We start from the raw sequence: 27,175 nt of genomic DNA, 5'->3' as shown, positions 1-27,175 counted from the left end.
ACCGGGATTGTCACCTGTGTCCTGGCCGGGGTGGGTGGGGGGGCCACAGGGAGGCCTGAGGGGGTGATGCCCCCTCCCCCCCCGACCTCACACAAACAGGGGCGGAGGCAGCACACCGGGATCCCGGAGCCTTTATTGGGGTCAGCCCGTGGGAACCGCTGTCCTGAGCCCCGCCCCCAAGCCCACGACCCGCCAAGCCCCGCCCCTGAGAACCACACCCCTGCAAACCCCGCCCCAGACGTGCCACACCCCGGCGAGCCCCATTCCTCAGGCGGGGGTGGGGCTGGCGGGACCCGGGGGTGCCCCGGTGCTCTCCAGGCTGCTGCTGCTGCTGCTGTAGGCGCGGGGGTCTCGGCAGAGCCGCTGCCGGGACCCCCCCACGCTCCCCTCGGCCTCCGAGTCGGAGTCGGGCGCCGTGTGCCGGCGGATGCGGGACACGGCTTCGCGGAGCGCCTGAGCGTACAGCACCGGCCGCCGCGGCGGGGGCCGCCCCCGGGGACCCCTGCAGCCCCCCGGGCTCCGCCACGGGCTGCGGGGGCTGCCGGCAGGCTCCCGGGAAGGCGAGGGCGCGGCGGAGGGGCTGACAACGCCGGGGGGCACGGAAGGGCTGCGAGGAGGGGTGTCGGGCCCCGGGGACCCCCTGGCATAGCGGACCTGCTGGCGCTGCGGGGGCGGCACGTACTGGGCTCGGACCACCACGCGGGTGGCRTCAATGAGGACGTGTCCCCCCGTCCCCCGCCGTCCCCTCCCGCGTCCCGGCACCCGCTCCCGGCCGGCCGCAGCCCGTGGCAGCGTCTGGCAGTGCCGGGGGGTGCCGGGCCCCGCCGGGGACGGCTGCATCCCGCGGGGCCAGCGGTGCTTGGCCTCGGTGGCCGCCCGGGGCAGCGTGTGGCTCCACCAGCCCCCCGGTACGGCGGCCCGGGTYCGGGATGCCGGCGGGGGGCTGCGGGGTCCTCGCAGGGGGCGGAGCTGCAGGGTGCGGTGGGGACCGTCGTARGCAGGGGGGGAGATGTAAGGTGGGGGTCCCCCGCGGCGGGCGTGGGCCGCCTGCACCCGCTGCATGTGGACCTCGTAGGTGGGAGGGACCAGCTTGTCCCCCGACACTGAGGGCCGGGGTGCAGGCACRGGGAGCCCCCTCCAGGGCCCACTGCCCCCCGTCCCTTCGGGCTGTCGTGGGGGGCAGGGGTTGGGGGGCACCCGGGGCCGRGCGGCGAAGTCCTGCAGGCGACAGGGGGGAGTGGGGGGCACCGGGGGCCAGGGCGGGGCCAGCTCGGCCACAAAGCGCTTCTCCAGGTACCTGCAAGACAGAGAGGGGGAGTGAGGGATGCGAGGGCCGGGCAGAGGGACGGACCCCCCACACCCCCCACCCCGCCGGCCCCACTCACGCGTACTCCCCGGCGATGCGGCGGTAGGTCCAGGGGGGCTCGGGCCGGCACCCCGCGGCCATGCCGGTGCCCGCGCTGCAACACGCCACCGTGTCGATCTCCACCAGCACCAGCTTGGTCCGCTCGCAGATTCGCAGGCGCCCCGCACCCCTCTCGGGACCCCCCAGCATGGCCCCGGTGAAGAGGGGTCCCCCCGCCTCGGGGGGCTCACCGGAGCCTCGGCGGAGCCACGCGCCCGCCCACGCACACCCACCTGCCGCACGTGTGTCCCCGGGACCCCCGTGTCCCGCCCGGTGCCACCGCCGGGCACGGTGACCCCCGGGCGGCCGGCGCACCGCGGGGACCCTACCGGCCGTCCCAGGGGTGTCGTGTCGCGTGCGTGTGTCCCCCCCCACCACACACCCCCCGCGGGATCCCTTCCCCCCCTTGCGACAAGCAGGAGATGGCGGGTTTGGCACCGAGCGCTGCAGCCCACGCGGGCTCCGAGCGGAGCTTAGCAACCCTCCGGCGGCGGCATGGCAACCGGCACGGCCCCCCCCGAGCCCCCCCGGGCCCCCCGGTACCTGCCCGGCTCTCACCTCGCTCCGCAGCCTCTGCCGGACCCCGGGGCTGGTAGGGACAGGGCCCCCAGCCTGGCCTTCCCCTCCCTGCCAGGAATGTGCCTCGCTCAGCACGGCCGGGCCCTGARCCTCCCCTGTGGGCACCGGCTGCAAACCCCGGCGGCGGTGGCACAGCTGCCCGCGACCCCCGCCAGCCCCCCAGGGTGCCCTGACATCCAGCTGTCCCCCAAAATCTCCCCCAGCCCCTGCTCGACACCCCCAGCTCACCGTGGTGCCCACCGGAGAGTCCCCATGTCCCGCCAGGTCCCCATCTCTGTCCCATCCCCAATCCYGGCCTTTTAGAAAAGCCACAGGCGGAACAAACAGGGATTTAGGGTCTGGGTGAGCTCAGCAGATTCCCCCATCCCGCGGGGGGTCACACCCCCTCCCCATGCACCCCCTCCCTAGCCCGTGCTCCCCGTGCCCTGCACTGAGCCAGGGTGGTGCCAGGTCTGTGTTTATTYGTGGTTTCTCTCCACACACGAAGCRGTGGCGGGTGTGGGCACAGCCGGGGGGACCTGGGGGGAAACCCCCGGGAGTGTTGGGGGGTCCCCGGGCCAGATGGAGCTGAGTGGGTTTCACCAAACCCAGTGAAACCCCGTGGGAGAGGGTGCGGGGTGATGGGGACGAGGGTCCGCACAGGAACAGCCCTGGCACGGATGTGGGTGACCCTGGCCCAGCACCCCAAGATGGGTCGAGGGGTGCCCCAAATCACCCCACACGGTTTTGGGGCGCAGGGCACGGCGTGGGGGGGCCGCAGGCTCCCCTCACCCAGGGAAGGGCGGCAGAGGCTGCCCCAGGGCTGGGGGTTATTGCTGGACGCTGCTGGTGAGTGGGGGCACRCCCCGGGGTGTCCCACCAGCCTGGGGGGGCACAGTGTAGCAGGAGAGGAGAGTGGGGGGCTTGGAGGGGCTGAACCCCCCCCTCCCCACTGCCTCAAGGGCCCTGTGGGAGAACCAGGGCTTGCAGGATGTCCGAGAGGGAGACGATCCCTTTCACCACATCGCTCTCATCCACCACCACCAGCCGGTGGACCTGAGGAAGGGGGACACAGAGAGGAGCTGAGGGGGTGCAGGGACCCCGGCCCCCCTCACCCCGATCCCCCAGCACCCCAGGACAGTTACCTCGGCCTCCACCAGGCGGTTGATGATGGTTTCCAGCGTCTCGTGCTTGTAACACTTGAGGACRCCCTCGAAGTAGTGGGAGCGGTGCTGCAGCGCCCGCGTCACCGTCACATCCAGGTTGTTGTAGGTCTTCTCAGCTGCCAGGTTCTGGGGCAGGGACAGGCATTGGGGACACAGCCGGGACTAGGGAACCCCCACCACCCCACARCATCCCCCATGCCCAGGAGTTTCCTCCACCAGTACTCACAATAACGTCGAATTTGGAGTAGATGTCCACCACCCGCCCTGGGGAGGGAGGGAGGGGACCAGCTCAGCCAGGTCCCCAGCGCTCCGGAGGGGACACAACCCCCACAAGGAGGTGTCTTGGGGACAGCCAAAGCGAGGACAGGACATCCTTACCRGAGTCATCGACCACGGGCAGCGCAGAGACGCGGTGCTGCACGAAGATGCCCAGGGCCACGTAGATGGGGGTGCTGGTGCCAACCACRGCGATGTTGCTGTAGGTGCCAATCTGCAGCTCTGCCAACGTCCGTGCCATGAACTCGGGTTTGGGGACCTCTGAGATCTGCAAGGGAACAGTGCTGAGCCCTGGGGTTGCTGGGGGTGAGAGCTGGGGTGCAGAGCAGGGGGGGTGAGGGGGACAGTCCACGCAGTGTCCTGGAGGTCCCCCAGCACCTGCAATGGGTGGCAAGGTACCAGAGCTGTGCCCACCCTGCACCCAGAGCTGGTGGTACCTGGGACAGGTTGAGAGTCTCAGAAAGGCCCCTGGAACAGCCTGGACAAAAGGTTTTGGGGCAGCCTTTGACATGGCCTGAGATGGGGGTCTCAGGGCAGCCCMTGGCACAGCCCAGGCTGGCAGTCTTGGGGTGGGACTTGGGACAGCCTGGACTGGGAATCCTAGGGTAGTACCTGGCACAGCAAGCTGGCACAGGTCAGGATGAGGGTTCTGGGGCAATTTCTAGCACAGCCTGGGAGTCTCAGGGTGGCCTCTGGCACAGCCCAGAATTGGGGTCTGGGGGCAACCTTGGGCACAGCCTGGGAGTCTCAGGGTGGCCTCTGGCACAGCCCAGGCTGAGTGGCTCAGTGTGGCACTTGGCACAGGGACCTGGCATAGCCCAGGCTGAGGGTCCTGGTCTGACCCCCACCATCACCAAAAGGCAGAAACTCACAAAGAGCTTAAGGAACTTGAGGATGCGTTTGTGGGTGAGGATGTAGAGCGTGTTCCCCGAGTCGGGGTCGATGACGGGCAGCCGATGGATCTTGTTCCGGATCAGGGAGGAGACGGCGTCGAACAGGCTGTGGGGCAGAATGGAGGAGGGATTTGGGGTGTTCCCAGGAGTGCCACCACCAGCTGTGCCCCTCTCCCTGCCCCCCAGGGTACCTGGCATTGGGGGAAATGCAGACCAACGGCTTGAAAGAGTCTTGCAGATAAACCTCTGTGGGGAGAGGGGGGAATGAGGGGAGTGGGTGGGCAGGGGGCAGTGCCAGGGGGCTCTGGGCACACCAGGAAGGACAAGAGGCAGCTGTCAGCGATCCCCCTCACCTCTCCACGTCTCTATTTTATGTTCCTCCAGCTCATAGATCTGCACCTGTGAGGAAGAGGAGAAATTCAGAGTCAGGTGGGGTGGGCAGAGCCTCACCTGAGCCCCCTCCAAAGACCCCAGCCCTCACCATGGGMGACTTGTAGTAGCGGTGCAGGATGTTGATGAAGTCGGTGATGGTCAGCATTCCTGGGGGGCAGGCAGGGTGAGGAGGGTCCTGCCAGCCCCCTCTGCCCCCAGAGACCCCCATCCCCTTCTTCACTCACCCACAAAACTTTGCTTTTTGCTGTCCCAGAGCGGGGCTGCCCGGACACCGTTGGTGACCAGCGCGAAGAACGCCTTCTTCACCTGCAGGCACGGGTGTCAGGGAGCCATAAAAGCGCCTCCCTGGCCCCAAAAGTGCCCCCCCGGCCCTGGCACACCTGCAGGGACGTGTCGAAGACGACCAGTTTGGAGCTGGTGGGGATCAGGTCGTAGCAGCGGTGGGATTTCATGAAGGCGGTGTAGGCACCGCGGTGGGTGTCCCCTGGGGCGGCAGCGTGAGGGGGCACCCCAAAATATGGGGCACCCCAAAATCTAGGACAGCCCCGAATCCCAGACACCCCAAATCCTGTGGCATCCCAAATGCCGGACACCCCAAATCCTGTGGCACCCCCATCCCGGGACATCCCAAATTCCGAACACCCCAAATCCTATGAAACCCCAAAAACCGGATACACCAATACCTGGGACACCCCAAACCCTGGAACGCCCCAAGTCCCGTTTCACCCCCAATCCCGGGACACACATTTTAGGGCTTTATCACATCCCAAACTCCGGGATATTCCCAACCTCTCCACTCATGGGGCATCCCAAATAGGAGACATCCCAAATCCTGCGACACCCAGCTCAGTTTGGGACACCCCAAACTCCGGGACAGGAGTACCCCACAAGCTGCAGCCCTTGGGATACCCAAATCACCGCACCCCGGGACCTCCCACACCTCCCTCGGAATCACCTTCCAGCCCCGGCGAGCTCAGCTCCGCCGGGCTCTCGGCGGCCGGGCCGGGGCCGGGGCCGGGGCCGGAGCCGGGGTCAGGGTCGGGGCCGGGATCCTGCGGACAGACACGGATCGGGTCAGACCTGGCCGTACCCCCCGGTCCCCCGTTCCCCCGAGCCCCACCCCCGACCCTGCTGTCCCCCTATAACCTCCATGGGCCCCGCTCCGTCCCGAGGCGCCGCTGCCCCACTTCCGCCCGGCTTTTGGCCCCGGGTTAGCCCCGTTCCCGCTCCCGCTTCCTCCCGGCTTCAAGATCCACTTCCGCCCGGTTCCCGACGCCACCGCCCGGTTTCTGAGGCCACTTCCGCCCGATTTCTGAGGCGGCTTCCGCCCGGTTTCTGAGGCCACTTCCGCCCGGTTTCTGAGGCGACTTCCGTTGAGTTTCGGGACGGTTTCTGATCGATCCCGGGTCCCCGTTCCGCCAGCACCGCTGGGTGCTCCGAACTCCGGGTCACGGTGGAGGGGAGGGGATGTCACCCACTCGTGGGGGTCCCCGGGGGTTTGGGGACACATCTCGGGATGCCTCAGGGGAGGGGGAACGCGGACATGGGGATAGGGAAGGGGTGGGGGAACGACACACGATGTGGGATGGGGATACACCTCGGGGTAACCCTGGGGAGGGTCACTGACTTTGGGGGGGCTACACGGCAAGGACCCCAATCTGGGGGGACAGGGACCTTCCCTGGAGATATTGGGGTGAGGGAATATGGGGGGGACACCAACACCCGAGACCTTCCCTGGAGAGATTGGGGTAAGGGGATATGGGGGGACACCAACACCCGACACGTTCCCTGGAGATATTGGGGTGAGGGGATATGGGGGGGACACCCAAGCTCCAGAGCAGCACCACACTGTCCTTGGTTGAACCCATGGTCAGGACCCCCCGCCCCGACCCCCTCCCCCCAGAAAGGATCAGGCAACTTCGGCTTCTCACGCGCTTTATTTAAAATAACATCCAGTGGTTCCGGTATTGGTAAAAACGGGATTTCTACACGCCCCGGCCTATGTACAGCTCTGAAAGTTAAATTTCTCGTATATTTTCTGTTAAAACTTTCTCATCCCCCCCACTCGCGCTTGTCCTCTGGTTTGTTTTTTTTTTTTTTTTTAATTTTCTTTTTTTTAAACATTTTTACCTTAAACTTTTTTTTTCTTTTTTTTCTTTTTTTTTTTTGCAGCTTTTGACGAGTTGCGGAAGCAGCTTTAAAGATCGGCCCCCACTGCACCGAGGCGGGGAGAGGAAGGGGCACCACCCCCGTCAGAATCAGATCCCCCTCCCCTTCCAAGGAGCAGGAGGGTCTCTCCCCCGCGCCGTGGTTGTGCGTTAAGAGATCCCGGCGCCCCCCGGGGACCTCCCCCGGAGTGGGGAGGGGGCAACCGGGGACCCCGGGGGGGGCCGCAGCCGGTGCGGCGGGGTGGGGGAACCGGGGGTGTAATGCCCACTCGCTGCTTCGCTCTCCGAGGCCGCCCCTGCCTGGCAGGAGGTTCCAAAGAACTCCCCCCCTCCCAACCTCGGAGATTGGGTTTGTGAACCCCCCCTTGCCCCTGCACCCCAAATCTCAGCCCAGCAGAGCACAAAGAGCCCCCCCCCAGCCCCGTCTAGTATATACAATATAAGGTATAAATAGATAAATAACCTTCCCCCCCCCTGCCCCAGTGCTGCCGGTGCCCACGTGTGRCCCCGGCTGTGGGGGCCACGGGCGAGCAGGGGGGGCCTCCACCCGGCCCCTCCAACCCCTCCAGCCGCGGGGGCCACGTGTGAGAAGGAGGGGTCTCCACCCAGCCCGTCCAGCCCCCCACCAGAACTGGGGGAGCGGGTGTGACCCCCCCTGCCCCCATCCCCACCTCACACCTTGGCACGTCACACGGCTGGGACCTCCTGAGGGCGAGGACGAGGAGGGGGTGTCCCCGTGTCCCCCCTCTTCAAGGCGTCCTGACCAAGGGGCCTCCTGCAGCCACATCCGAGCAGGGGGACGAGGGGAAGCCGCGTCCTCTGGAGCCCGAGGGAGAGGAGGGGAGGGGGACCAGGTTGGGATGGAGGGGGCTCACATTTAAAAACAACAACAAATAAAAAGAAACAAATCTAACACTTAAAATGAGGTAGGTTTGGGTGCAGAAGCTCCTTGTGTCTGTCGGGGTCTTGGCTGCATCCCGCCGCCGCTCCGGGGTCTCGTCCACACGCACAAACAAAAAAGAGATCAAAAAGGAACCGAGCGAGCTCTGGCCGCCACGCCGGCGGGGCAGAGCCCGGATTGTCGAGCTCAAGGAGTCTGTGTTACCTTGGTAATTAGCGAGCAAATATTATTAGTTTCTTAAAAAAAAAAAAAAAAAAAATAAAAAAAAAAAAAAAAAAAAAAAAAAGAAAAAAAAAAAAACCCAAAAAATAAAATAAAATAAAATAATCGTTATATCCAGACCGGCTCCGCACAATCACTCTGGCCGCGCTGGGCCTGGCGCTGCTCCCCCGTGGCTCCCCCACGAGGGAGGCAGGCGGGAGATGGTGAAGGGGGAGGGTTCTGAGCCCCCCACTCCTTTTTTTTTCCTCGCAGGACGAAGCAAAGAAAACCCTGAGTTGCCAGTTCATCTGTCCGTCCGTCCCGCTCRGGCAGGGCCGGCAGCGCCGCAGCCGCCGCTCTCCCTCAGTGCCCGGCCGCCCCTGGCACCTCCCGCAGCCCCGGGGGGCTCGGCGAGCTCTCTGAGGCGGGGGTGGCAGCCCCCAGCCCCTTTTTCCCAGTTAGTTCATCCACTTCCTGCAATTCCAAGCTCCGCAGTGGCAGGGGATCTTGTGCTGATCGTCCTCRAAGTCGAACTGGTAGTCGTAGGTGAGCTGGGAGGGAGAGGGGAGTCACCCAAAGCTCAAAGCTCAGCCCTGCCACCTCCAAACCCCCTCCCCAACCCCCYCAGGACCCTCTCAGCAYCCCCTCAGTCCCCCACTGACCTCCTCCCCCTTGGGGATGCGCCGGCTGGAGATGATGATGATCTTGTCCTCCTTGTCGAAGGTCACGACTTCGGCCACGCAGTTCGGGGCACACGAGTGGTTGATGTACCTGGGGAAAGCTGAGGGTCAGCACCAATCCGGGGGCAGGAGAGAGAGGTCACGGTTCCCTCTGGGTGAGTCCTACCACCCCAAAGCCCCCCGAAGCTCACCTGGCCGGGCCCCCCGTCAGCGTGGCGTCAATGACGTGCTCGTTGTTGATGCGGAACATGTAAATGCCGCGGTTCTGCCGGGGAGGAGAAGAGGGGGTTGAGGGTTACACTGAGGTCCCCATATCCCACCTGAGTCAACGTCCTCCACCCCACATCCCACTGGAGACCGTCAAAGCCCATATGAATCCCTCCATGTCCCACCTGAGTCCCTCTGTGTCCCACCAGAACCCTCAATATCCCTCCCAAGTCCCTTCACCTCCCACCCGAGTCCCTCCATCTCCCACCAAAACCCTCAATATCCCTTCCAAGACCCTCCATATCCCACCTGAGTCCTCCCCATGTCCTGCCAGAGCCTCCAACATCCCACCCAAGCCCACCAACACCCCACCGGAGCCCCCAACATCCCATCTGACTCCCCCCACATCCTGCTCAATCCCCTTCACRTTCCACCAGAGCCCTCAACGCACCACCCAAATCCCTCCACATCCTGCCCAAGTCCCCACGCCGCCCCCAGCACCCCACCAGAGCCCTACCTGCTCCTCGTAGATCTTCTCCCGCCGGTTGGCCACCTCGTTGCGGATGATGGTGCCGATGTATTCGATGACCATCGTGTGCTTCTCGATGTCCTTGGCCGCGTAGAGCCCCAGCCCCTGGATGCGGGACCGTGCCAGGTACACGTTGTTCTTCCACTCCGTTTTCAGGCGCCGGTACTGGGAGGACTTGGAGTGCACAAACTGTTTGCTGTAGGGCGTGTTGGTCTCGCCCGTGAATGTGCTCTGGTAGGCCTTGGACATGCTTGTGCTGTTCAGGGTGTGGGGCCTTTTGCGGGGGGACAAGAGGGGTTAGAAATGAGGGATCTCCAGGGATCCCAGATCTCCCGGCAGATCCCAGCTCTCCCAGTGGATCCCAGCTCTCCCAGCAGATCCCAGTGGATCCCAACTCTCCTGGCAGATCTCAATGGCTCCTAGCTCCCCCGGTGAACCCCAGCTCTCCTGGTGAATCCCAGCTCTCCCAGTGAATCCCAGCTCTCCTGGCAGATCCCAGCTCTCCCAGAAGATCCCATTTTCCCAGCAGATTGCAGATCCCAGCTTTCCTGGCAGATCCCAGCTCTCCCRGTGTATCCCAGCTTTCCTGGCAGATCCCAGCTCTCCCAGATCCCAGCTCTTCTGGAGGATCCCAGCTCTCCCAGCAGATCCCAGCTCTCCTGGCAGGATCCCAGCTCTCCTGGCAGGATCCCAGCTCTCCTGGCAGGATCCCAGCTCTCCCACTGGATCCCAGCTCTCCTGACAGATTCCAGCTCTCCCAGCAGATCCCCGCGAATCCCAGCTCTCCCAGCAGATCCCAGGTCTCCTGGCAGATCCCAGGTCTCCCGGCAGATCCCAGCTCTCCCAGCAGATCCCAGCTCTCCCAGCAGATCCTTGTGGATCCCAGCTCTCCTGGCAGATCCCAGCAAATCCCAGCGAACTCCGGCCTCACTCACCGCTTGTAGTGGGTGAGGATCTTGGGCTCGGAGCGGGCACAGCCGGTGGGATTGATCATCAAAGGCAGCTCCATCAAGGGATGGCGCCCATAGCGGAACAGGTAGTTCTGGCAGCTCTCAACACCCGGCAGCTGCACAGGGGGACATGGAGAGATTAGGGGTTAAGAGACAGCAGCAGCACGGCCACTGTGCCCTTCCCCAGCAGGGTGGACCCCCAGGATGGAGGAGAGACCCCCACCCAGCTCAGGACCTACCGACTCGGCGATGCGCAGCACCGCGTGCACCGTGAGGCCRAAGAGCTCCTCGCCCTTCAGGTACTCGGGGAAGAGTCGCAGCATGTCAGCCTCCTTCCTCATCATCGCCACCGGCTCGATGATCCGGTTCCAGACAGCTGCCGGGAAAGGGAGAACCACAGGATCACAGAATTAATGAGGCTGGAAAAGACCTCCAAGATCACCAAGCGACCGATCACCACCTTGTCACCAGAGAAGAGCACCAAGTGCCAACGGTTGGAGATGGTGACCCACTGGGGACCTCAAGCCACCTTCCACTGTCCCACCCTCTGGTGTGGTTCAGCCTCTGGGACAAAAGCCGGACACTGGCATCTCCCAACTCCTCACCTTGTGGCGAGGAATCGGAGAAGACRAGATCCTCCAAGCCCTGCTCGATGACCTGCACGACAAACTCGGGCCGCCCGTTGTTCTCGCAGATGGTGCAGCGGTAGCAGCAGCGGCGGTTGTTGGTCCGCAGGCTCCAGTAGATGCGCGTGGCCTCGTAGCCCACGGGGTAGAGGGCCGTGACGCTGTGGAAATCGGCCATCTGATGCGGCAGCAGCTGCCCGATGGCGTGGAAGACCAGGCCGCCCACGCGAAACATGTGGAGCCGCTCCCCGCGCTGGATGATGCTGGCGATCTGCTTCACCTCGTCCCGCTCGATGTAGACGCGGCGGAACACAGTGAAGCTGCTGAGCTCCTGCTCGCAGGGCCCCTTCAGCTTGTGCAGGGGACACAGCATGGTCTTGTCCTTGAAGAACATGCACTTGGCGCGGATGGCGCAGGCRAAGTGGTACACGCTGGGGCAGCGGATGCGGTTGCAGCTGTTGGTGGCACCCGTTTTCTGGCACAGGGAGCACTTGGTGAGCAGCCCGCGGTGCAGGGCCACCTCCACGTTGATCAGGGCCCCTCCCTGCGTCTCGTACACCTCCGTGGACCACARCGCGCAGTTCAGGTGCACCCAGAGGTCGAGGTCGAGGTTGAGCAGGCGGGCCGGCCCGTCCGTGGCCCCGTCGCCCTCCTCGTGGCAGAAGCAGCACTTGCGCAGGTCCCGCGGCACCTTCTCRGGGCGCAGGGTGGTGCCCAGCTTGTCGATGAACTCGGCGATCTCCTTGTCACCGTCACGCTTGGCYCCTCCTTTCTGGATGGTGACGAGGAAGCGCAGCCGTTTCCAGCGCACCCCCTTCCATTTCTTCAGCCGTGGCCTCGCCTCATCCCCGTCCTCCGGAGGCCGTGAGCGTGGCTTGAAACGGGGCGGTGAGTGAGCGGCCGCGGCCCCTTCCTCTTGTGGGGCTGGCGATGGGGCTGGCGGCAGCGGTGATAACGGGGCTGGGGCTGCCTCGTGGGACGCCTCGGGATCGGGGACCCTGGTGGGCTCAGCGGGGCTGGATGGGGAGGGGACGGAGGGGGACAGCGGGGGCGAGGGCTCCTGGGGCATGACAGAGAGCTGCCGCACGTCCAGGTTGGAGACGTTGTTGACGTAGCAGTGGTGAAGGGTCTTCTCAGGGGCAGGGCTCTCCTGGGGTGTGGGGAGGAGGGCACAAGTCAGAGCGTTGCAGGGATGGGGACCCCCAATTTCCTATGTATCACAGGGCCCTGCAGGGACTCCTCAGCACCCCACTTCCCCAACCCTACAAGGACCTCCCGAACTTCTTCCTGGGAGCCTCAGCACCACCCCATGGGGAGATGTGGCCCCTCCAGGGAGGGGGTGACCTACAGGGACCACCGTGCACCTCTACCAAAGAGCTCCCTCTCCTGCACCCCACGTGCCCCCAACCCTGTGAGGACCTCCTGAACTCCTTCCTGGGAGATTTAGCACTACCCCATGGTGGGGAGATGAGGCCCCCAAGGAAACTCCCTGCAATTATGGGTTGACCTATAGGGACCACCACGCAGCTCACCTGCACCCTCCCAGAGCCACAGCCCTAGGGGTACCCCAATCCCCCCCCTCCCAGGCTCCCAGCCCCAGGGGGATCTCTGCACATTACTGACCTGTCTGAGCAGAGTCAGGAGATCCAGCTCGCCCTTGAGGCTGTACCCCGGCAGCACCGCGTCAAACTGCTTCAGCCACTCCGAGCTGCTGTCTGGCACCTTCCCAGCCAGCGCCTTCTCCTTCCCTCCGAGCATTCCTGGGAGAGAGATGGCCAGCCTGTCATGGGGGTCCCAGTCTGGGGACACGGGGGGCCACGGGGACAAGGTGAACACTCACCGGCCATGTCGGTCTCCACCTTCTTGGCCTCAACCACGGCTGCTCGCACAGGGCCRTCAGGGAACAGCACCTCATAGGAGCTGGGGATCTTCATGCTCAGCAGCTCAGCCATGGCCACCATCACCCCGTTGAGATTCTAGGTGAGAGGAGGGCAGGATGGGTCCAGGGTGCCTCAAGTGCCACTGTCTTGGGTCACAGCTGGGACCCCAAGGRTCTTGAATCCCCCCATCCCCTCGCTCACCTTGGCAGCTGCTGCAGACACTGTCAGCATGACAGACACCTCGCTGCTCTTGCCTTTCTCCCATGGGGCTCCTGGGCCTGCTGCCCCCACCTTCCCTGGAGTAGCCCCAAAAGGCTCTGCGGCCTCATAGGGTTTTGTGTCGGGGAACACTGGTGTGGGGAGAGGGGGATCAAAGGCAGGGTCAGAATTGTGCAGACCCAGCCCCACTGACAGTCCCCATGAGCCCACCCAGACTCCTGCAAGGAATCCACCACCCTCATTGCCCACACTTCCCAAGGACCCTTCCCTGGCCCCCTCAAACCCCTCCCAGACTGGGAACCCCCTCCTGGCTCCATTCAAATCCCTTTCTACCTGACACAAATGCTCCAGAACCTCTCCCTCTGCTGCACATCCCACAGACCCGTTCCTGCCCGGTCCATATGGACCACAGACCACTCCTGCCCTGGTCCACACACCCCTCCAGCCCATCCCACCTGGGATACTGGCCCGGGGGATGATGGGGATGATGGGTGACAGCACACGCTCCTCCAGCTCTGGCTTGGCCTCGCTGAGCAGTGGGAAGCGGAGCAGCTCCTCGCCCAGGACACTCTCRGGGGATGAAGCAGGGACGATGCTGTCGGGGGAGTCGCTCTCGTCGTCACTCTCCATCCTGTGGGGACAGGGGTGTCAGAGGTCCCAAGGGCTGGTGTCACCCATGGTGGGGCTGGTGTTGCTTATGGAGGGTCACCACAGTGGGGGTCTCACCTGACATCCTCGGTCTGGTTGTGTGGAGGAGTGGGCAGTGCTGCCAGCAGGTCCAGGCTCTTCACCTCCACAGCTGGTGCATCTGCACAGAATGGATGGGTGTCACTGGGAGGGGCTACAGGTGGCAGCAGGGACTGTGCCACCCCTGTGCCAGCCAGGCTCACCTTTCTGGCTGTGGGGCTCGCGGGCCGGGTCGGCATCCTTGGGCTGCTCCCCCAGTTCTTCAGGGGCCGTGACACCATTCACCATCTTCTGCTGCACGGAGGGAGGGGGCGTGGGAGGCAGCGAGGAGGGTGGCGTGGGTGGGTTGCTGAGGTTGTTCTGGGGGAAAACAGTGGGGTAAGAACAGCAGGATGGTCCAGGACCCCRGATAAGGGAACAACAGGGAACAACCCCCTCTCTCACCTTGGTGAGCAGCTGGGAATAGTAGTCGGGGACACTGTCGAGCACAGCGCTGCCGAAGGCGCCCCGCAGCTGRCTCTTCCCGTTGATGGGGCTGCTGCCGAAGGGTGCGAAGAGGCTGAAGTTGGCCATGATGGTCGGCTCCGTCAGTGGCAGCAGCGACAGCTCCTGGGGACAGAGTGGTGAGGGGGGTGCAGGGCCAAAAGCAGCTCCCTGCCACACCCCGGCCTGCAGCCATACCTGCTTGAGCTGCTTCATGAGGGCCTCGCCGGGACGCAGCCCCTCATCCTTGCGCAGCTTCTTACGGGAAGCTGGGATCCGCTCGTTGCCTTTCTGCACCCGCTTAGGCTTGGTGGGTGCTGGCTTCCTGGCGATGGAGGGGTCCTGGGGAGGGAGAARRGGGCATGAGCCATGTGGGCACAGCYCCTCATCCATCAYGCCCTCAGCCCAGCCCRCCCTGCTCACCTCCCGGCCCAGCAGCAGTGACTGCGGCCGTGGCTCTGTCCCAGCRCTCCGGTTCTCCATGTGCCCGTTGAGCTCGCCCGGACTCTGCGCTGACAGCTGCACGTTCTTGGCCCGCAGGAGTTTCTGCAGCAGCAGGTGCCCGGCCTCGGAGCGGCCACCCGAGGCCAGCAGGCTGTTGGTCTGGCCATCCCCAGGSTCCCCGTTGGCTTCTGGTTTCGCCGTCTCATCTCCATCCAGCTCACACTGTGCCACTGCTGCCGCCTCTTCCTTCGGCTCCTGCTTCACTAACACCTGGGAGGCTTCACCTGCCGTGGGGGCCCCCTCTGGCACAGCCCCATTGACGTGGGTCTCACCAGGGTCGGCTGGGTCCACCCCAGGTGCCTCGGGGTCCCAGGGGCCGTGTGCTGGGTCAGGGAGGGCACCGCTTGCCGTGGAAGTCAGCCCCTGCTCCGTGGGTGCTGCAGGGCTGGGGTCCAAGGCTGGGATTCCTGGTGACGTCTTCTTTGGCTCTTGGGGGCTCTGCTCGGGGCTGGCCAGGTGCTGGGGGGCACAGCCCAGGGGTGAGGGGGCTGGTGGCGTGGGGAGGCGGACGAGGCCGGGCTGGGGGCCACGGGCAGCCAGGGCTGCCTGAACCAGCTCGGCCAGGGGCTGCTGGGGGGGCTGSCCTGGCAGTGCCCGCCCCGGCTCGGGGACAAAGCCGGTCTGTGCCTCTGCCGGAGCACCGGGCCGGGGCTGGAAGAGGGACCCCATGGGACGAGGGGGCTGGCGGGCAGTGGGCAAGCTGTAGTCCGGGGCCTGCCCGGGGAAGGGACCAGGGGTCCGTAGCGCCTGGTTCTGCTGCAGCAGGCTCTGCTGGTGCCGCTGCACCAGGAGGGCCTGGAGCTGCTGCTGCTGCTGCGGCGTCAGGTGCCGCAGCTGCGGGTTCTTGGCCAGGACACCCTGGAGCTGTGCCCGGATCTGGCCCATCACTGGCCCCGGCACCTGCCCCAGGAGCCCCGGGGGAAGAGCGGCCGTGCCCGATGCAGGCCCTACTTTGTGCTGAACGGGGCTCTGGAGCCGCGGGGCCTGCGGCTGCCCTGGCATGGCCCCTGCCGGCCCCTTGCCCGGCTGCTCCGGGGGCCGCGGTGCCGGCACCATGGCCTGTGCCGGGCCCGTCCCACAGCCCAGCGGTGGCTCCGCCACCCCAGCCGTGTCCCCATGCTGCTGGGACAGCTCAGGGTGGACGGCCCCAGGGCTCTGCAGCGGTGGGGCGAGCAGGGCACCCGGTTGCCCRGGGGCTGCCCGCAGGGCACCTGGCTGTGGGGAAGTCAAGAGGAGCTGCTGGCTCTGCCCCAGCTCAGCCTGGTGCTTGGGGGCAGGGGGCTCCGGGCCCCCCAGCCCCGGGGGGTTGAGGGCTCCCTGCTGCTCCCCGTGCAGCTGCCCCCCACTCTCACCGCCCTCAGTGTGCAGGGYGCTGCCGTCCATCCCCGTGGGCTGGTCCTTGGCAGCCAGGACTGCCGGGGCCGGCTGCATTCCCTGACTCGGGTGCAGCACAGAGGGGGCCTGGCYCCCCGCCCCATGCTGCGCAAAGTGCTGGATCGAGGGCTGCCCCTGGCCCAGCCCCAGGAGACCTGGCTGGGCAGCCGCTGAGTTCTGCTGCTGCTGCTGCTGCGGGGCCAGCAGTGCCCGTGACTGCCCCAGCTGCTGGGGCAACACGAGCCGGTGGCTCAGCATCCCCGGAGTCTGCGGTGCCAGCTGGGGCGAGCCCAGCACCCGCTGCTGGTGGGGGGCCAGGACGACCTGGCGCTGGGTTTGGGGGTGGCCCAGCACAGACTGGTGCTGCAGCCCTGCTGTGTGGCCCAGCATGCCRGGCTGCTGCTGGGGAGAGAGCTGCTGCACCAGGAGGCTCTGCTGGCTGCCCAGCAGCCCTGGAGGCTTCGGCACCATGGGCTGAGCCCCTGTGCCGGGCTGTGCTGCTGCAGGCTGCTGCTGCTGCCCCAGGAGGCCAGGCTGTCCTGGCACGGCGGTCTGCTGCATCGGGGCTTGGCCCAGCACACCTGGCTGCTGCATGGATGCCTGGCCCATCATGCCTGGCTGCTGCAGTGATGTCTGGCCCAGCACACCTGCCTGTTGCATTGAAGCTTGTCCCATCACACCTGGCTGCTGCATGGACGTCTGTGCCATGATGCCTTGCTGCTGCATTGATGCCTGTCCCATCACACCCGGCTGCTGCATGGACGCCTGACCCATCACGCCCTGCTGCTGCATCGATGCCTGTCCCATCACACCTGGCTGCTGCATGGACGCCTGTCCCATCACACCTGGCTGCTGCATGGACGCCTGTCCCATCACACCTGGCTGCTGCAGCGATGCCTGTCCCATCACACCCGGCTGCTGCATGGAGCTTTGACTCATCACGCCCTGCTGCTGCATCGACGCTTGTGCCATGACACCTGATTGCTGCAGTGACGCCTGTCCCATCACACCTGATTGCTGCAGTGACGTCTGTCCCATCACACCTGATTGCTGCATGGATGCCTGTCCCATCACACCTGATTGCTGCATGGACGCCTGTCCCATCACACCCGGCTGCTGCATTGATGTTTGTCCCATCATGCCCTGTTGCTGCATGGATGCCTGTCCCATCACTCCTGGCTGTTGCAGCTGCACCTGTCCCATCACACCTGGCTGCTGCATCGACGTCTGTCCCATCACGCCTGGCTGCTGTTGCAGCGACACCTGTCCCAGCATGTTCTGCTGTTGCAGTTTCTGCGCCAGCTGCATCCTCTGGAGCTGCCGCTCCTGCATCAGGCGGCTGTCGGCGGCCAGCCCGCGCAGCGCAGGGTTCCCGGTGAAGAAGGCGCCGGAGGAGCCGGGTCCTGGGGCGTTCCCCACGGGCTGCTGCCCCATGAAGGACAGGCCCTGCTGCACAGCCATGGACACGCCACCCTGGGGCAGGCGCAGCCCSCCTGGCTGCCCCGGCTGCTGCCCGAGGCCCTGAGCTCCCACCACGGCTCCCCCGGGCTGCTGCACACCGTGTGCCGAGAGGAGCTGCCCCGGCAGCTTGGACATGAGGCGAGGGCTCTGCGAGGGGCTCAGGGCCATCACGGCCGAGGCCTGGTGCTGGTGTTGCTGCTGCTGTTTGTTGCGGTACTCGGCCATGAGGTTGGTGTGCTCCTTCTGCTGCTTCCGCACCTGATGGGGACAGCGGGGTGTCAGTCCAGGAACGGCAGGGTTTTAATGCTGGGAAGGGCATCCTTTATGCTATGTACAGGGGGGACAACACAGCCTTACACTGGGGACAGTGGGGCATCAGAACAGGGAATGGCACAGCATTAACGCTGGGGATAATGGGGCATCAGCATGGAGAATGGCACAGCATTAATGCTGGGGATAATGGGGCATCAGTATGGGGAATGGCACAGCATTAGTACCTGGGAGAGTGGAGCATTAGCACCAGGAATGGCATGGCATTAGTGCCAGGTACAGTGAGGACAGCCTTACACTGGGAACAGTAAGGCATCACTACTAAGAATGGCACAGTATTAGTACCTGGGAAAGAGAAGCATCAGCACCGGGAATAGAATAATTTTAGTGGTGAGGACAGTGAGGCATCAGTGCTGTGGACAGCCTGGAATTAGTGCTGAGAATGGCAGAGTGCTASTGCCAGGAACAGAAGGGCATTAGCACCGGGAACAGTGGGACATCAGCACTGGGAATGGCACAGAGGCCTATTAGCACTGGGAAAGGCATAGCGTGGGTGCCAGGGACAGCAGGGAATTAATATCAGGATGGCACAGCATTAGTGCTGGGGACAGTGAGGCAGTAGAGCCAAGAATGCCATGGCACCAGTGCCAGGAATGGCACGTTTACACTGAGGACATCATATTTGCACTGGAGATGGCACAGCATTAAAATCAGGAATACTGAGGTGTTAGCAGTCAGGGACATCACGTTTGCACCACAAATGGCCCAGTGCTGGCACTGGGACCAGTAAAACATTACCACTGGGGACACCACATTTTTTGCACTGAGGATGAGGTGCCCACCCACGTGCAGGGTCCTACCTGGTCCAGCTGCTTCTGGATTTTGCTCTGCTGCTCYGTCACCAGCTTCAGCTTCTCGGCGTCAGCCTCGGGGAACTCCCGCCCAGCTTTCTTGGCTGTGCGCTGCTTGGCACACAGCGCCTTGCGGGATTTGCGGTGCGCCCCGATCTGCTCCTCCAGCACCTTCAGCTGCATCTGCAGCAGCTGCTGCGTGTGGAACAGCCACTCCTCGTACTGCCGCTGGTCGGCCTCGTCTGTGGGGTGGGGAGAGGGTTTGGGTTAGTGGGGATCCCCATGGGCAACTGACCCCCACCCTGCGCTGGCCCTGCTGTGTYGGTACTCACTGATGACGCCCTGTGCGAAGGTGGGTGGGTTGGGACGAGCCTGAGTCGGGTCTGTGCCACTCCGCTCCTGGCAGAAAGGGAAGCATTAGAGACACATGCTGCAAATTCCTGTCCTCTCACCACAGCCCCTACCTCCTCAAGAAGCCACAAAACCACTGGCCAGAGCAGTTCTGGCCTGGCAGCCCCAAGAGACACCTCTATCCCCTCTGGACACCCCACTCACCTGCCCGCTCCCGGCCAGTAAGTGGTTCTGCATCTCAGAGACAGCCGGGCCACCCGAGAGCCGCTGGGCCAGCAGAGAAACCTGTTGCCTTTGGGGGACACACACAGAAATGGGGTGTGAGCCACAGCCAATGCAACCTGCCTGCCCCACGCTGTGCCCCCCGGATCCCCGTGCCCGTTACCTGTTCATGCCTGGGGCCACYCCGATGCTGCCCTGAGCCATCACCTTCTTGATGCCCTTCAGTGCCACCATCTTGGCCTTGGCAATGGGGTCCATGATGTCCTCAGCTGCAAACTTGTCCAGATCTGCAGGAGAGAAGCCACAGCGTGTTCAGCCTACGCCCCCCACCCAAAAAGGCCCTGTGCTCCCCCAAAACAATCACCCACAGCCCCTACCTGTGTCTGGGAAGAAGCTGTTAGCCAACTGCTGCTGCATGACAAGCTGGGGGGGCTTCAGGCCCAGGGAGGGGGGCTGCACCCCGGCCATCGGCTTCTGCACCAGCACCTGCTGCTGGCTCTGCTGYGGCTGCCCTAARGCCACCTGCACCCCATGKKGTGATGACAGCACGTGSGGCTGCCCAGAGCCCATGCCCATGTGGGGGGCCAGGGCCGGGCCCTGCTGGGGTGCGTTGAGGCGAGGGGGCTGCGGTGGCAGCAGTGGTGGCCGGGCCACCAGTCCCAGCTGGAGGGGTGTCTGTGGGGCACCCAGGCGGGGTGGCTGCCCCTCGGGGGGCTGCCCTGTTGCCCCTGTGTGCAGCATGGGGTGTCCTGGGGCCGGGAGGTGGGGGGTGCCACGTGGCAGGTGGGCTGACATCTGCTGCTTCTTCTGCAGCTCCTTCTTCTCGTGCTCCAGCAGGTCCTCGATGAGCAGCGGCAGCTCGCTGGCCACCAACGAACTCTCCATCTTGTCCAGGTCATCCGCCGGCGAGTGCCGGGCACTGCCCAGCCCCAAGGCTCCRCTGTCCAGCTCAAACTTCTCCAGCAAGGGGTTGCTCTGGCCACCCAGCTGTGCAGTGGCCAGCCCACGGCCAGGACCAGCATAGGGGTCCTTCTCCAGCACAGGGACACCGGYGTGGCCACTGCTGGGGAACTGAGTGAGGCCAAGGCGAGTGGGGCCAGTGCTGGAGCTCAGGAGGGTCTGGCCAGGTTTGACACTCAGCCCCAGGGAGGCAGAGATTTTGTCAGTGCCCTGCAGAGCTTCTGACTTGACAGGCACCGGGAGGCGCTCGGGGCCGGCAGCAGTGAACTGGCAGGGCGAGGTCTTTAGGCAGCCATCCTCCAGCTTGGGCTTGACGTCAGTGGGCAACGAGCTGGCCTTTGTCTCCGCACCCTGGGCCAGCGCAGTGCCCGTTGGGCAGGAGGAGAGTCCCAAGCCCATCCCAGACACCAGCCCTTCCTTGGGCACCTCCTGATCCTCCACAGACGGAGTCACATCTTTGCTGTCCCCAGCTTCGGGGAGCTTCAAGGTGGGCGCTGGTGGTTCAGTTTTGAGCTGGGCCTCRCGCTCGGCTTTCTCGTTGGCCGACTCGACCAGGCGCAGGTGCTCGTTGAAGATGTCCTTCTTGTCACCRGTGTCCAGCTCCGGGTCAGTGTAGGCCAGCAGGTCGAATTCATCCCCATTCAGCAGGTCATCGAGGTGGGGGTCTGCTGTCTCCAGGCTGTCCAAGTTGTCCAAGTCGTCATCCCCTTTGGCCACATCCGGATCCAGGCTAAGGTTGGCCAAATCATCATCATCTTCCAAGTCCTTGTGGGAGCCGAAGTCGTCATCCAAATCAGGCTCCACGGACACCTCGCACGGCAGCCGCGTCCCCTCCAGGCTCAGGTGGCTCTTCCCAGGGACTGGTGCGGGGTCTGGAGCGGGGCCATCCTTGGGACCCTCGGGGCGGAGGGGGGCACCGGAGGACAGCGGACGTGGGGGGATGTGCTGCAGCTCCAGGGTGGGGGCCGGCAGCGGYGGTGGAGGGGCCGCCTTGGCGTGGGGCTGCTGGTGGCTGTTGCCCATCTCAGCTCCCTGTGGTGACGCAGGTGGGAGCGGTGCTGGAACTTTCTGGGATGGCAGCGCCTGCATGGGCATGACGGGGGTGCAGAGAGCCTGGGGGGTGCCTTCCTCYCCAGGCAGGAAGAAGCGAGGCCGGGGTGCCTGGGGGGCAAAGGGAGACCCCACRACACCCCCAGGTCCCTTCTGCACGTTGTGTCGCAGCTCGATGAAGGGAGCGCCCAGGGCAGCGGGCGAGGGGGGCACGGCCTCGGCAGGGGTGGGCAGGCGGGTKCCCAGGCTGCCCATGGGGGTCCCGGCGGCCGGAGGGGCGAAGCGGGAGGTGACAGGGAGCCGCAGGGCTGCCACGGCCGCTTGTTGCTGCTGCTGCTGCCAGAGATGCTGCTGTTGCTGCGGGGATGGTGACGGGAACACCCCACGGGGGTAGAAGGCCTGGGGGGGCCCCACCGCCGCCCTGGAAAATACCGTGGTGTTTGTTAGAGCTCAGTACAGCCCCGATGTATCACATCCCATCCCCCTCACACCCAAAAACCCACAGCCATCCCATCCGTCCAGGGTGACCCCCACAATCTGGGAGTACACATGCTCCTGGGGCGATCCCTGTTGGCTCCCACCCACGCATGCTGAGCCCATCGCCCTCTCATGGGGCACCCACCGCCCGTTGATGTCCAGCATGGCCGGCGTGGCCGCCGGCGGGGGCCGGGAGAGCCGCTCGTCCTGTGCGAACGCTGCCTGCACCATGACAGAGCCGGGCAGCTTCCCAGCGCCAGCTGCCGTGGCCAGAGTCCCGAGGAGACTCTTGTCCTGGAAAAAGGATGAGAAAGAAGTAAAGAAAGAGTCACCCCTTCATCAGTGGCATCCCCACGTCATGTACAACGCGTCCCAACTCTCGCACCTGTGCTGGTTGGTACGGGGCCATGCCCCGGCTCAGCTCGAAGCTCTGCCCGCCGGTGTCAGGGGCCCAGCTGGCTGGTGAGGAGGAGGCAGCAGCAGCCGCGCTCTCCTTCTCCTGCCGAAGGCTGTTCCKCTGGATCTGCTGGCGGATGAGCAGCTCCCGGAGCCGCTGGCGCTGAGAAGAATTGAGTGTTAGAGCCCAGAGTGGCAAAAGGAGGGAAACCAGCAAGACAAACCACACGTAGAGTGGCCATCGATGCCTCYACAATCCCAGTTCTTCCCTTTCGCTTTCCCAAACCCAAACATACGCAGCTGGATCACAGGAGAGACCTCACCTGCCGCTGCTTCTCCAGCTCTGACTGGCTCATGGTGCCGAGAGCTCCGTCCTGACCTCCAGGCAGCTCCGCCAGGTCTCGATTTGGGGGCGCCGAGAGCCCCGCAGCCGCCTCCTCCCTCTTGTCAGCCGTCAGTCCCAGCGCAGTGCGGGACAGGAAAGCTCCAGAAGGATCCTGCTGCTGTGGGGGGCCTGGGGTCTGCGGCGGCAGCACCGACGGGGGCCGCAGGGGCGAGAGGCTGTAGGAGTCAGGGGCGGCAGTGCCGGGGCCCAGCGGGCTGCTGGCCTGGTGGAAACTGGGGGACGAGGCGTAGGCCGAGCTCTGGGGCTTCCCGGAGGTGTAATGGCTGTTGATCCCGTGGGGCTGGTGGGATGGGGAGCCCTTGATCGGCTCCGAGACTGCTGGGGGGAAGGTGAAGCGCATGGGGGGCTGGCTCCCCGGGAAGACGCTGGCACCGGGCGAGCGGGCGAAGGGCGGCTGCGGCCCGGCTGGTGCCTTGGCGTGGGGGTCACCCGCCGGGGTGCCCCCAAAACTTCCACCAGCCGCCCCCACCGACTTGAACCCCGGTTCCGGCATCTGTGGACGGGGGGGCTTGTGCAGGGGGGTGAAGGGGTCCCGGGATTGCGGCCGGGAGGGCGGCTGGGAGTAAGGATCTGGGGACTGGAAGCGAGGAGTGACAGGGGATTGGCAGAAGGCTTCRTTGGAGAGCGGGCGGGGGGTCAGAGGGGATTGGGAGCTGGATTGGGACTGGGGGCTGGCGGGGATGCGGGAGAAGGGCTCAGAGGGCAGGGAGCGGGGCGGGAGGGCGCAGCAGGCCTCGGGGGGCTGCAGCCGGGGCGTCAGCGGGGGCTGTGAGTAGGGGTCCATGTAGGGCGACTGGCGATAGAGATCAGGGTGGCCAGGGGGCGAGGGGGCCAGGGGATGGGGGTCAGGGGGCCGGTGCCCCAGCCCCGGGCTCTGCGGCTCTACCTGAGAGACCCGTGGGGTCATGGGGGCTTTGAAGACGTCAGCCGCCTTCAGCTCCGCAGCCGAGAGGTGGGGGCCACCTGGGGAGTCTCCGTAGCCCATGGCAGAAACGTAGCCGGGCGAGCAGACCCCTAGGCTTCCCCCATCCTCCTTCTTCACCTCCAGACCCTTCTTCTGCTCCCCGAAAGGCAGGGGAGAGAGCAGGGCCTCAGGAGGCCGCGCCCCAGGACTCCCCGGMACCGAGAGGTTGTCCAAGGAGGGGCACCGGGGCTTCAGGAAGGGGTCGGGGGTGCCRGGCTGGTGCCGGGGGGTGCCAGGTGGCGTGGGGTGGAAGTCAGGAGGGGCACGGGGGGCTGTGAGTGGCTGGGGCTGGCTGGGGAAGGGCTGGAAGGCAGCGCCCGACGTGGGGCTCTGGCCCAGGGGCGAGGGGAAGCGGGGCTCCAGCGCGTAGGCGGGGGCCGCGCCGTAGGGGTCGTGCGAAGGCACTTGGGCGGGGGACTGGGGCGGGAGTTTGAGGAAGAGCTCGCTGGGAGACTCCGGTCCCCCTCCGGCACCCGCTGGGGGCTTCAGGAAGCCCTCGCCGGTGGCGGGGGGGCTGCTGATGTAGACGGGCTGTGCCCCCGGGGGCACCGGGATCCGCAGGTGCAGCGAGGGCCTCTCCGGCTTGCGCAGTCCCTCCCCTTTGGTCTGCTTGTTGATCTGGCTCTCGGCCTGCTGCAGAGAGAGCCGGCCCGTCAGAGCTGTGGGAGCCCTCCCAGGCTGGGAATGGGTTGGGGACGGGCACACAATGTCCCCCCAGAGCTGGGCCGGGGCCGCCGGGCACCTCCCCGCGCCTCACGTACCTTCTGCACCTTGTTGATGCGATGAGCCGCCCGGTTATCTTTGGCCTTTTGCTAACAAAGACACGAAGCCAGCTGACTTGCAGCCCCCGGTGCCCCGGCCCCCCGCCCCGCTGACCTCCCAGCACTCACCAAATACGGGGCTTTGTCCGTGGCAGGGACTTTCCTCCAGAGCTTCATGATCTGTTTGCAGCGGCTCGACCAGTCTAGGAGTCCAGTACGAGCAGATGAAAGGGAGAAAAATGACATTAGCCCGGACCTGATGAGCCCACCCACATCCTTGGTGGGTCACTGTCTGCCCCTCACACATGGGGACAGCCCAAAAGCTGAAGTTGAGACCCCCTGCCCAGCACTGCAGAGAACACTTCAGTGCCAGAGCAGCCAGGATGTCCCCTCAAAAAACAGACCACAGCATCACGCTCCATCAACACCCCCACCCCTCACCCCAACGGGGCGGCTGCAGCTCCCCCAGAGCCCTACCTGGATAATCCTGCTTGAGGTTGGGGAAGTTCATGTTGGCGTAGAGGACGGGGGAGATGGTGGAGAGCTCACCCAGCTCTTCATCCTTCTCCCAGCGCTGCAAACTGCGCTGGTTGTAGGACAGYCCGTCGCCCTCGCCCTCCGTTGTGGGTGTCGTYGGGGTTGAGGGGGTGGTGGCAGCCGAGCTGCTGGCCCAGGGGCTCTCAGGCTCGCAGTGATCTGGGCTGAAAAAGCCACTCCTCTCCCTGAGTGTCACAGATCATCAGGTGGTGAGAGAACAGTAGTTCCCGTGACACCCCATAGTTCGGTTCCCCCAATGAAGGGATCCCCCAGCTYCTCCAAGTACCTGTTATCGAGGAATGGGGACTGGCAGACCCCCGGATACGAGTCCAAGGAGACRGATCCAGAGAGTGAGCCCAGGGAAACGCTCCCTGTTAGGAAAAGGAGATGGGTTACAGGGAAGGCAAAGCTGGGGCTCAAGCCTGACCCTGCCCAGGGAGTCCAAGCAACTCCCAGACAGCACAAACCCCAAAATGCTTCCCACGTTCACCCCCAGAGCAATAGGGAACACCCAAAAGCTCTGACTCTTGGGTACTATAGGTACCACAGCTCTCTGAGCAGGTCAACCCCCCGAGTTTGGCTTTCCTGGTTTGGCAACCTGTCCTTCATCCCACTTGCCAGGGGCCTCCTGAATAACGGGGACTCTGCCAGTTGCACCCACCCTGCCCTGAGAGCTGCAGGTCTCCTTGCAGGAACTGCCGCTGAGCCCGGCTGGGGTCCTGCCCGGCCTCCATCCCCACGGCCACGCAGTTGAGGGGCTGCTCCCCACGCTCCGCTGAGCCCAACACGTCCTTGAAGAGCTGCTGCACGTCTTTGCTTTCCATCTTGGGCAGCTCTGCAAGAGCAAAAGCAGGAGCTGAGCCACCATAGGGTGCAAATACCGCATAAAACCTCGGGGTCATGGTCCTGGGACCACCGTGCCTTCAGCAAATGAGGGTGTGCAGGATGGCCTCACCCTCGGTGGGGATCTTGTCGAGGTCAGAGCTCAGCGCTCCCTCGCCTGGGGTGGCCGGTTTTTCGGTGTCCCCGGGATCTGGGGAATCCTTCGGCTCATCGGCCCCTGCGAGGAGGAATCAAGAAGTGCCTTCAGCTTTTGGGACGCCTCGGGGCAGCCCCCATCACCCAAAAAYGGACACGAATCCCTCGGTCCTCCAGAAACTCCGCGCCACGCGGGGGCGCTCTAGGCACCACTCTATGGTCACAACATCATGAGACGCACTCGAGAGGAACCATAGAGTTCAGCCCCGGCTAGAGCGCACCCCTCAACCATAGAGTTCCGTCTCGATGGTTGTGGGCGCTTTAGGCCCCGCGGAGGACTCGGCTGTGAGGGGATCCCATGGAGCTCCCCGGGGCTCACCCAGATCCTCAGCCTTCGCATCGTCCTTGCCATCGTCGTCGGGACCGGCGGCACTGCCGTCGGTGCTGTCATCCCCTGCAGGGTACCCCAGGATTCGGCAAAAAAAAGGTCAGGACCCCACAACCTGGCCGGGGTCACCCCCCAGGCCCCCACACCTCTCAAGGGCAATGGCAGCACCCAAAACTTTCGGTATTCTCCAGCAAACATCGGTGTCAACAGGCCCCTAACAACCCCTGGGGCCTCTCACATCCCCCCAAAACCCCCCAACAACCCCAGGGACCCCCAACAACCCTCAGCTCTCCCCAACCATCCTGGGGACCCCAAGAGCTTCCAACAAACCCAGGGACCCACAACAACCTCAGGGATCCCCAACCAATCCCAGGGACCTCCAACCACATCAGGGACCCCCACAAACCCCAGGGACCCACAATGAGCCCCCACTAAGCCCTATAACCCTTTTCATGGACAGCAGCCATGGTTTGGGCTGCTGACCCACCCCTGGCCACACTCACCTCGGGGGTGGGTGGGGGTCTCCCTCCTGTCTGGGGGGCACCCCTGCAGTGCCCCAGCCAGGTTGGGGTCCCCTTTRGGCCTTGGGGCACCCTGGCCAAGGGAGGGACGGGCAGCTCCATCCCCAACCCCGCCTGCTGCCAGCAGCGCCTTGCGGCTCAGATCCATCAGTGCCTTCCCAAAAAACGCTTCCTGGAATGGGAGAGTTCCGTCAGCATCGAGGGGTCCCCTCCTTCCATCCCCCCATCATCCACCTCCACCCTCCATCCACTTCACCTGCAGGTACGGGGGGAACATGTCCTCCAACTTGCTCTTCTTCCGTCCCCGGCGTTTTTTCTTCTCATCCCCTTCTCCTGAGCCTGGATCCAGGCCAGCCTCAGCTGGGACATCACCCGGAGCCCCTGCAACAGCACCCCCGGGAATGAGCACCCACCCACCCAAAAAAGGGTCTGGGGCTGTTCCTGTGCCACTATCACAGTGTTGTGGGGTGCAACCTGAGGGC

The 27,175-nt window shown here is 64.7% G+C and overlaps 3 protein-coding genes across 5 annotated transcripts in view; all 3 read right to left on the bottom strand.

Annotated features, from left to right (window-relative positions):
• Positions 1 to 235: 235 nt before the first annotated feature.
• On the bottom strand, positions 236 to 2,338 carry DDN (dendrin). 3 transcript variants are annotated; one of them, XM_057383960.1, is made up of 3 exons: positions 2,213 to 2,338; positions 1,964 to 2,032; positions 236 to 1,460 (listed from the first exon to the last, which is right to left on the bottom strand). In XM_057383960.1, exons 1-3 carry the CDS (start codon positions 2,265 to 2,267, stop codon positions 268 to 270), a joined length of 1,317 nt encoding a protein of 438 aa, XP_057239943.1. In that variant the 5' UTR covers positions 2,268 to 2,338; the 3' UTR covers positions 236 to 267. The 3 variants fall into 3 exon arrangements, with proteins under 3 accessions (XP_057239943.1, XP_057239945.1, XP_057239944.1); XM_057383962.1 differs by lacking the exon at positions 2,213 to 2,338 and having other exon boundaries at positions 236 to 1,297; positions 1,386 to 1,460; positions 1,964 to 2,034; XM_057383961.1 differs by lacking the exons at positions 1,964 to 2,032; positions 2,213 to 2,338 and having other exon boundaries at positions 236 to 1,297; positions 1,386 to 1,745.
• A 63-nt stretch (positions 2,339 to 2,401) lies between these two features.
• PRKAG1 (protein kinase AMP-activated non-catalytic subunit gamma 1) lies at positions 2,402 to 5,945 on the bottom strand. The gene is made up of 12 exons (XM_057383964.1): positions 5,838 to 5,945; positions 5,647 to 5,743; positions 5,072 to 5,175; positions 4,916 to 4,997; positions 4,780 to 4,838; positions 4,652 to 4,697; positions 4,490 to 4,544; positions 4,278 to 4,404; positions 3,508 to 3,673; positions 3,356 to 3,393; positions 3,109 to 3,255; positions 2,402 to 3,019 (listed from the first exon to the last, which is right to left on the bottom strand). Exons 1-12 carry the CDS (start codon positions 5,841 to 5,843, stop codon positions 2,921 to 2,923), a joined length of 1,026 nt encoding a protein of 341 aa, XP_057239947.1. The 5' UTR covers positions 5,844 to 5,945; the 3' UTR covers positions 2,402 to 2,920.
• Positions 5,946 to 6,590: 645 nt separating this feature from the next.
• KMT2D (lysine methyltransferase 2D) overlaps positions 6,591 to 27,175 on the bottom strand; it is a 28,427-nt gene continuing 7,842 nt past the window's right edge. The window contains exons 23-55 of the mRNA XM_057383940.1: positions 26,950 to 27,074; positions 26,676 to 26,865; positions 26,164 to 26,238; positions 25,762 to 25,866; positions 25,468 to 25,641; positions 25,093 to 25,177; positions 24,747 to 24,991; positions 24,399 to 24,472; positions 24,270 to 24,320; positions 22,462 to 24,141; positions 22,128 to 22,301; positions 21,888 to 22,036; positions 19,633 to 21,686; positions 19,419 to 19,542; positions 19,238 to 19,325; positions 19,015 to 19,081; positions 18,692 to 18,924; positions 14,646 to 17,819; positions 14,421 to 14,564; positions 14,184 to 14,348; positions 13,943 to 14,099; positions 13,779 to 13,860; positions 13,508 to 13,683; positions 13,035 to 13,183; positions 12,794 to 12,929; positions 12,577 to 12,713; positions 10,933 to 12,103; positions 10,567 to 10,703; positions 10,313 to 10,443; positions 9,366 to 9,651; positions 8,833 to 8,906; positions 8,624 to 8,732; positions 6,591 to 8,512 (exon numbers count right to left, since the gene is read on the bottom strand). Of these exons, the coding sequence (XP_057239923.1) occupies positions 8,420 to 8,512; positions 8,624 to 8,732; positions 8,833 to 8,906; positions 9,366 to 9,651; positions 10,313 to 10,443; positions 10,567 to 10,703; positions 10,933 to 12,103; positions 12,577 to 12,713; positions 12,794 to 12,929; positions 13,035 to 13,183; positions 13,508 to 13,683; positions 13,779 to 13,860; positions 13,943 to 14,099; positions 14,184 to 14,348; positions 14,421 to 14,564; positions 14,646 to 17,819; positions 18,692 to 18,924; positions 19,015 to 19,081; positions 19,238 to 19,325; positions 19,419 to 19,542; positions 19,633 to 21,686; positions 21,888 to 22,036; positions 22,128 to 22,301; positions 22,462 to 24,141; positions 24,270 to 24,320; positions 24,399 to 24,472; positions 24,747 to 24,991; positions 25,093 to 25,177; positions 25,468 to 25,641; positions 25,762 to 25,866; positions 26,164 to 26,238; positions 26,676 to 26,865; positions 26,950 to 27,074 (12,014 nt within the window). The 3' untranslated portion in view covers positions 6,591 to 8,419. The remainder of the gene's footprint in view (positions 8,513 to 8,623; positions 8,733 to 8,832; positions 8,907 to 9,365; positions 9,652 to 10,312; positions 10,444 to 10,566; positions 10,704 to 10,932; positions 12,104 to 12,576; positions 12,714 to 12,793; positions 12,930 to 13,034; positions 13,184 to 13,507; positions 13,684 to 13,778; positions 13,861 to 13,942; positions 14,100 to 14,183; positions 14,349 to 14,420; positions 14,565 to 14,645; positions 17,820 to 18,691; positions 18,925 to 19,014; positions 19,082 to 19,237; positions 19,326 to 19,418; positions 19,543 to 19,632; positions 21,687 to 21,887; positions 22,037 to 22,127; positions 22,302 to 22,461; positions 24,142 to 24,269; positions 24,321 to 24,398; positions 24,473 to 24,746; positions 24,992 to 25,092; positions 25,178 to 25,467; positions 25,642 to 25,761; positions 25,867 to 26,163; positions 26,239 to 26,675; positions 26,866 to 26,949; positions 27,075 to 27,175) is intronic.

Source organism: Malurus melanocephalus, unplaced genomic scaffold (assembly GCF_030028575.1).
Source record: "Malurus melanocephalus ecotype Western Australia unplaced genomic scaffold, MMel_1.1 scaffold_670, whole genome shotgun sequence".
In the NCBI taxonomy this organism is placed as follows: Eukaryota; Metazoa; Chordata; class Aves; order Passeriformes; family Maluridae; genus Malurus; species Malurus melanocephalus.
This window is presented reverse-complemented; position numbering and strand designations above follow the sequence as displayed.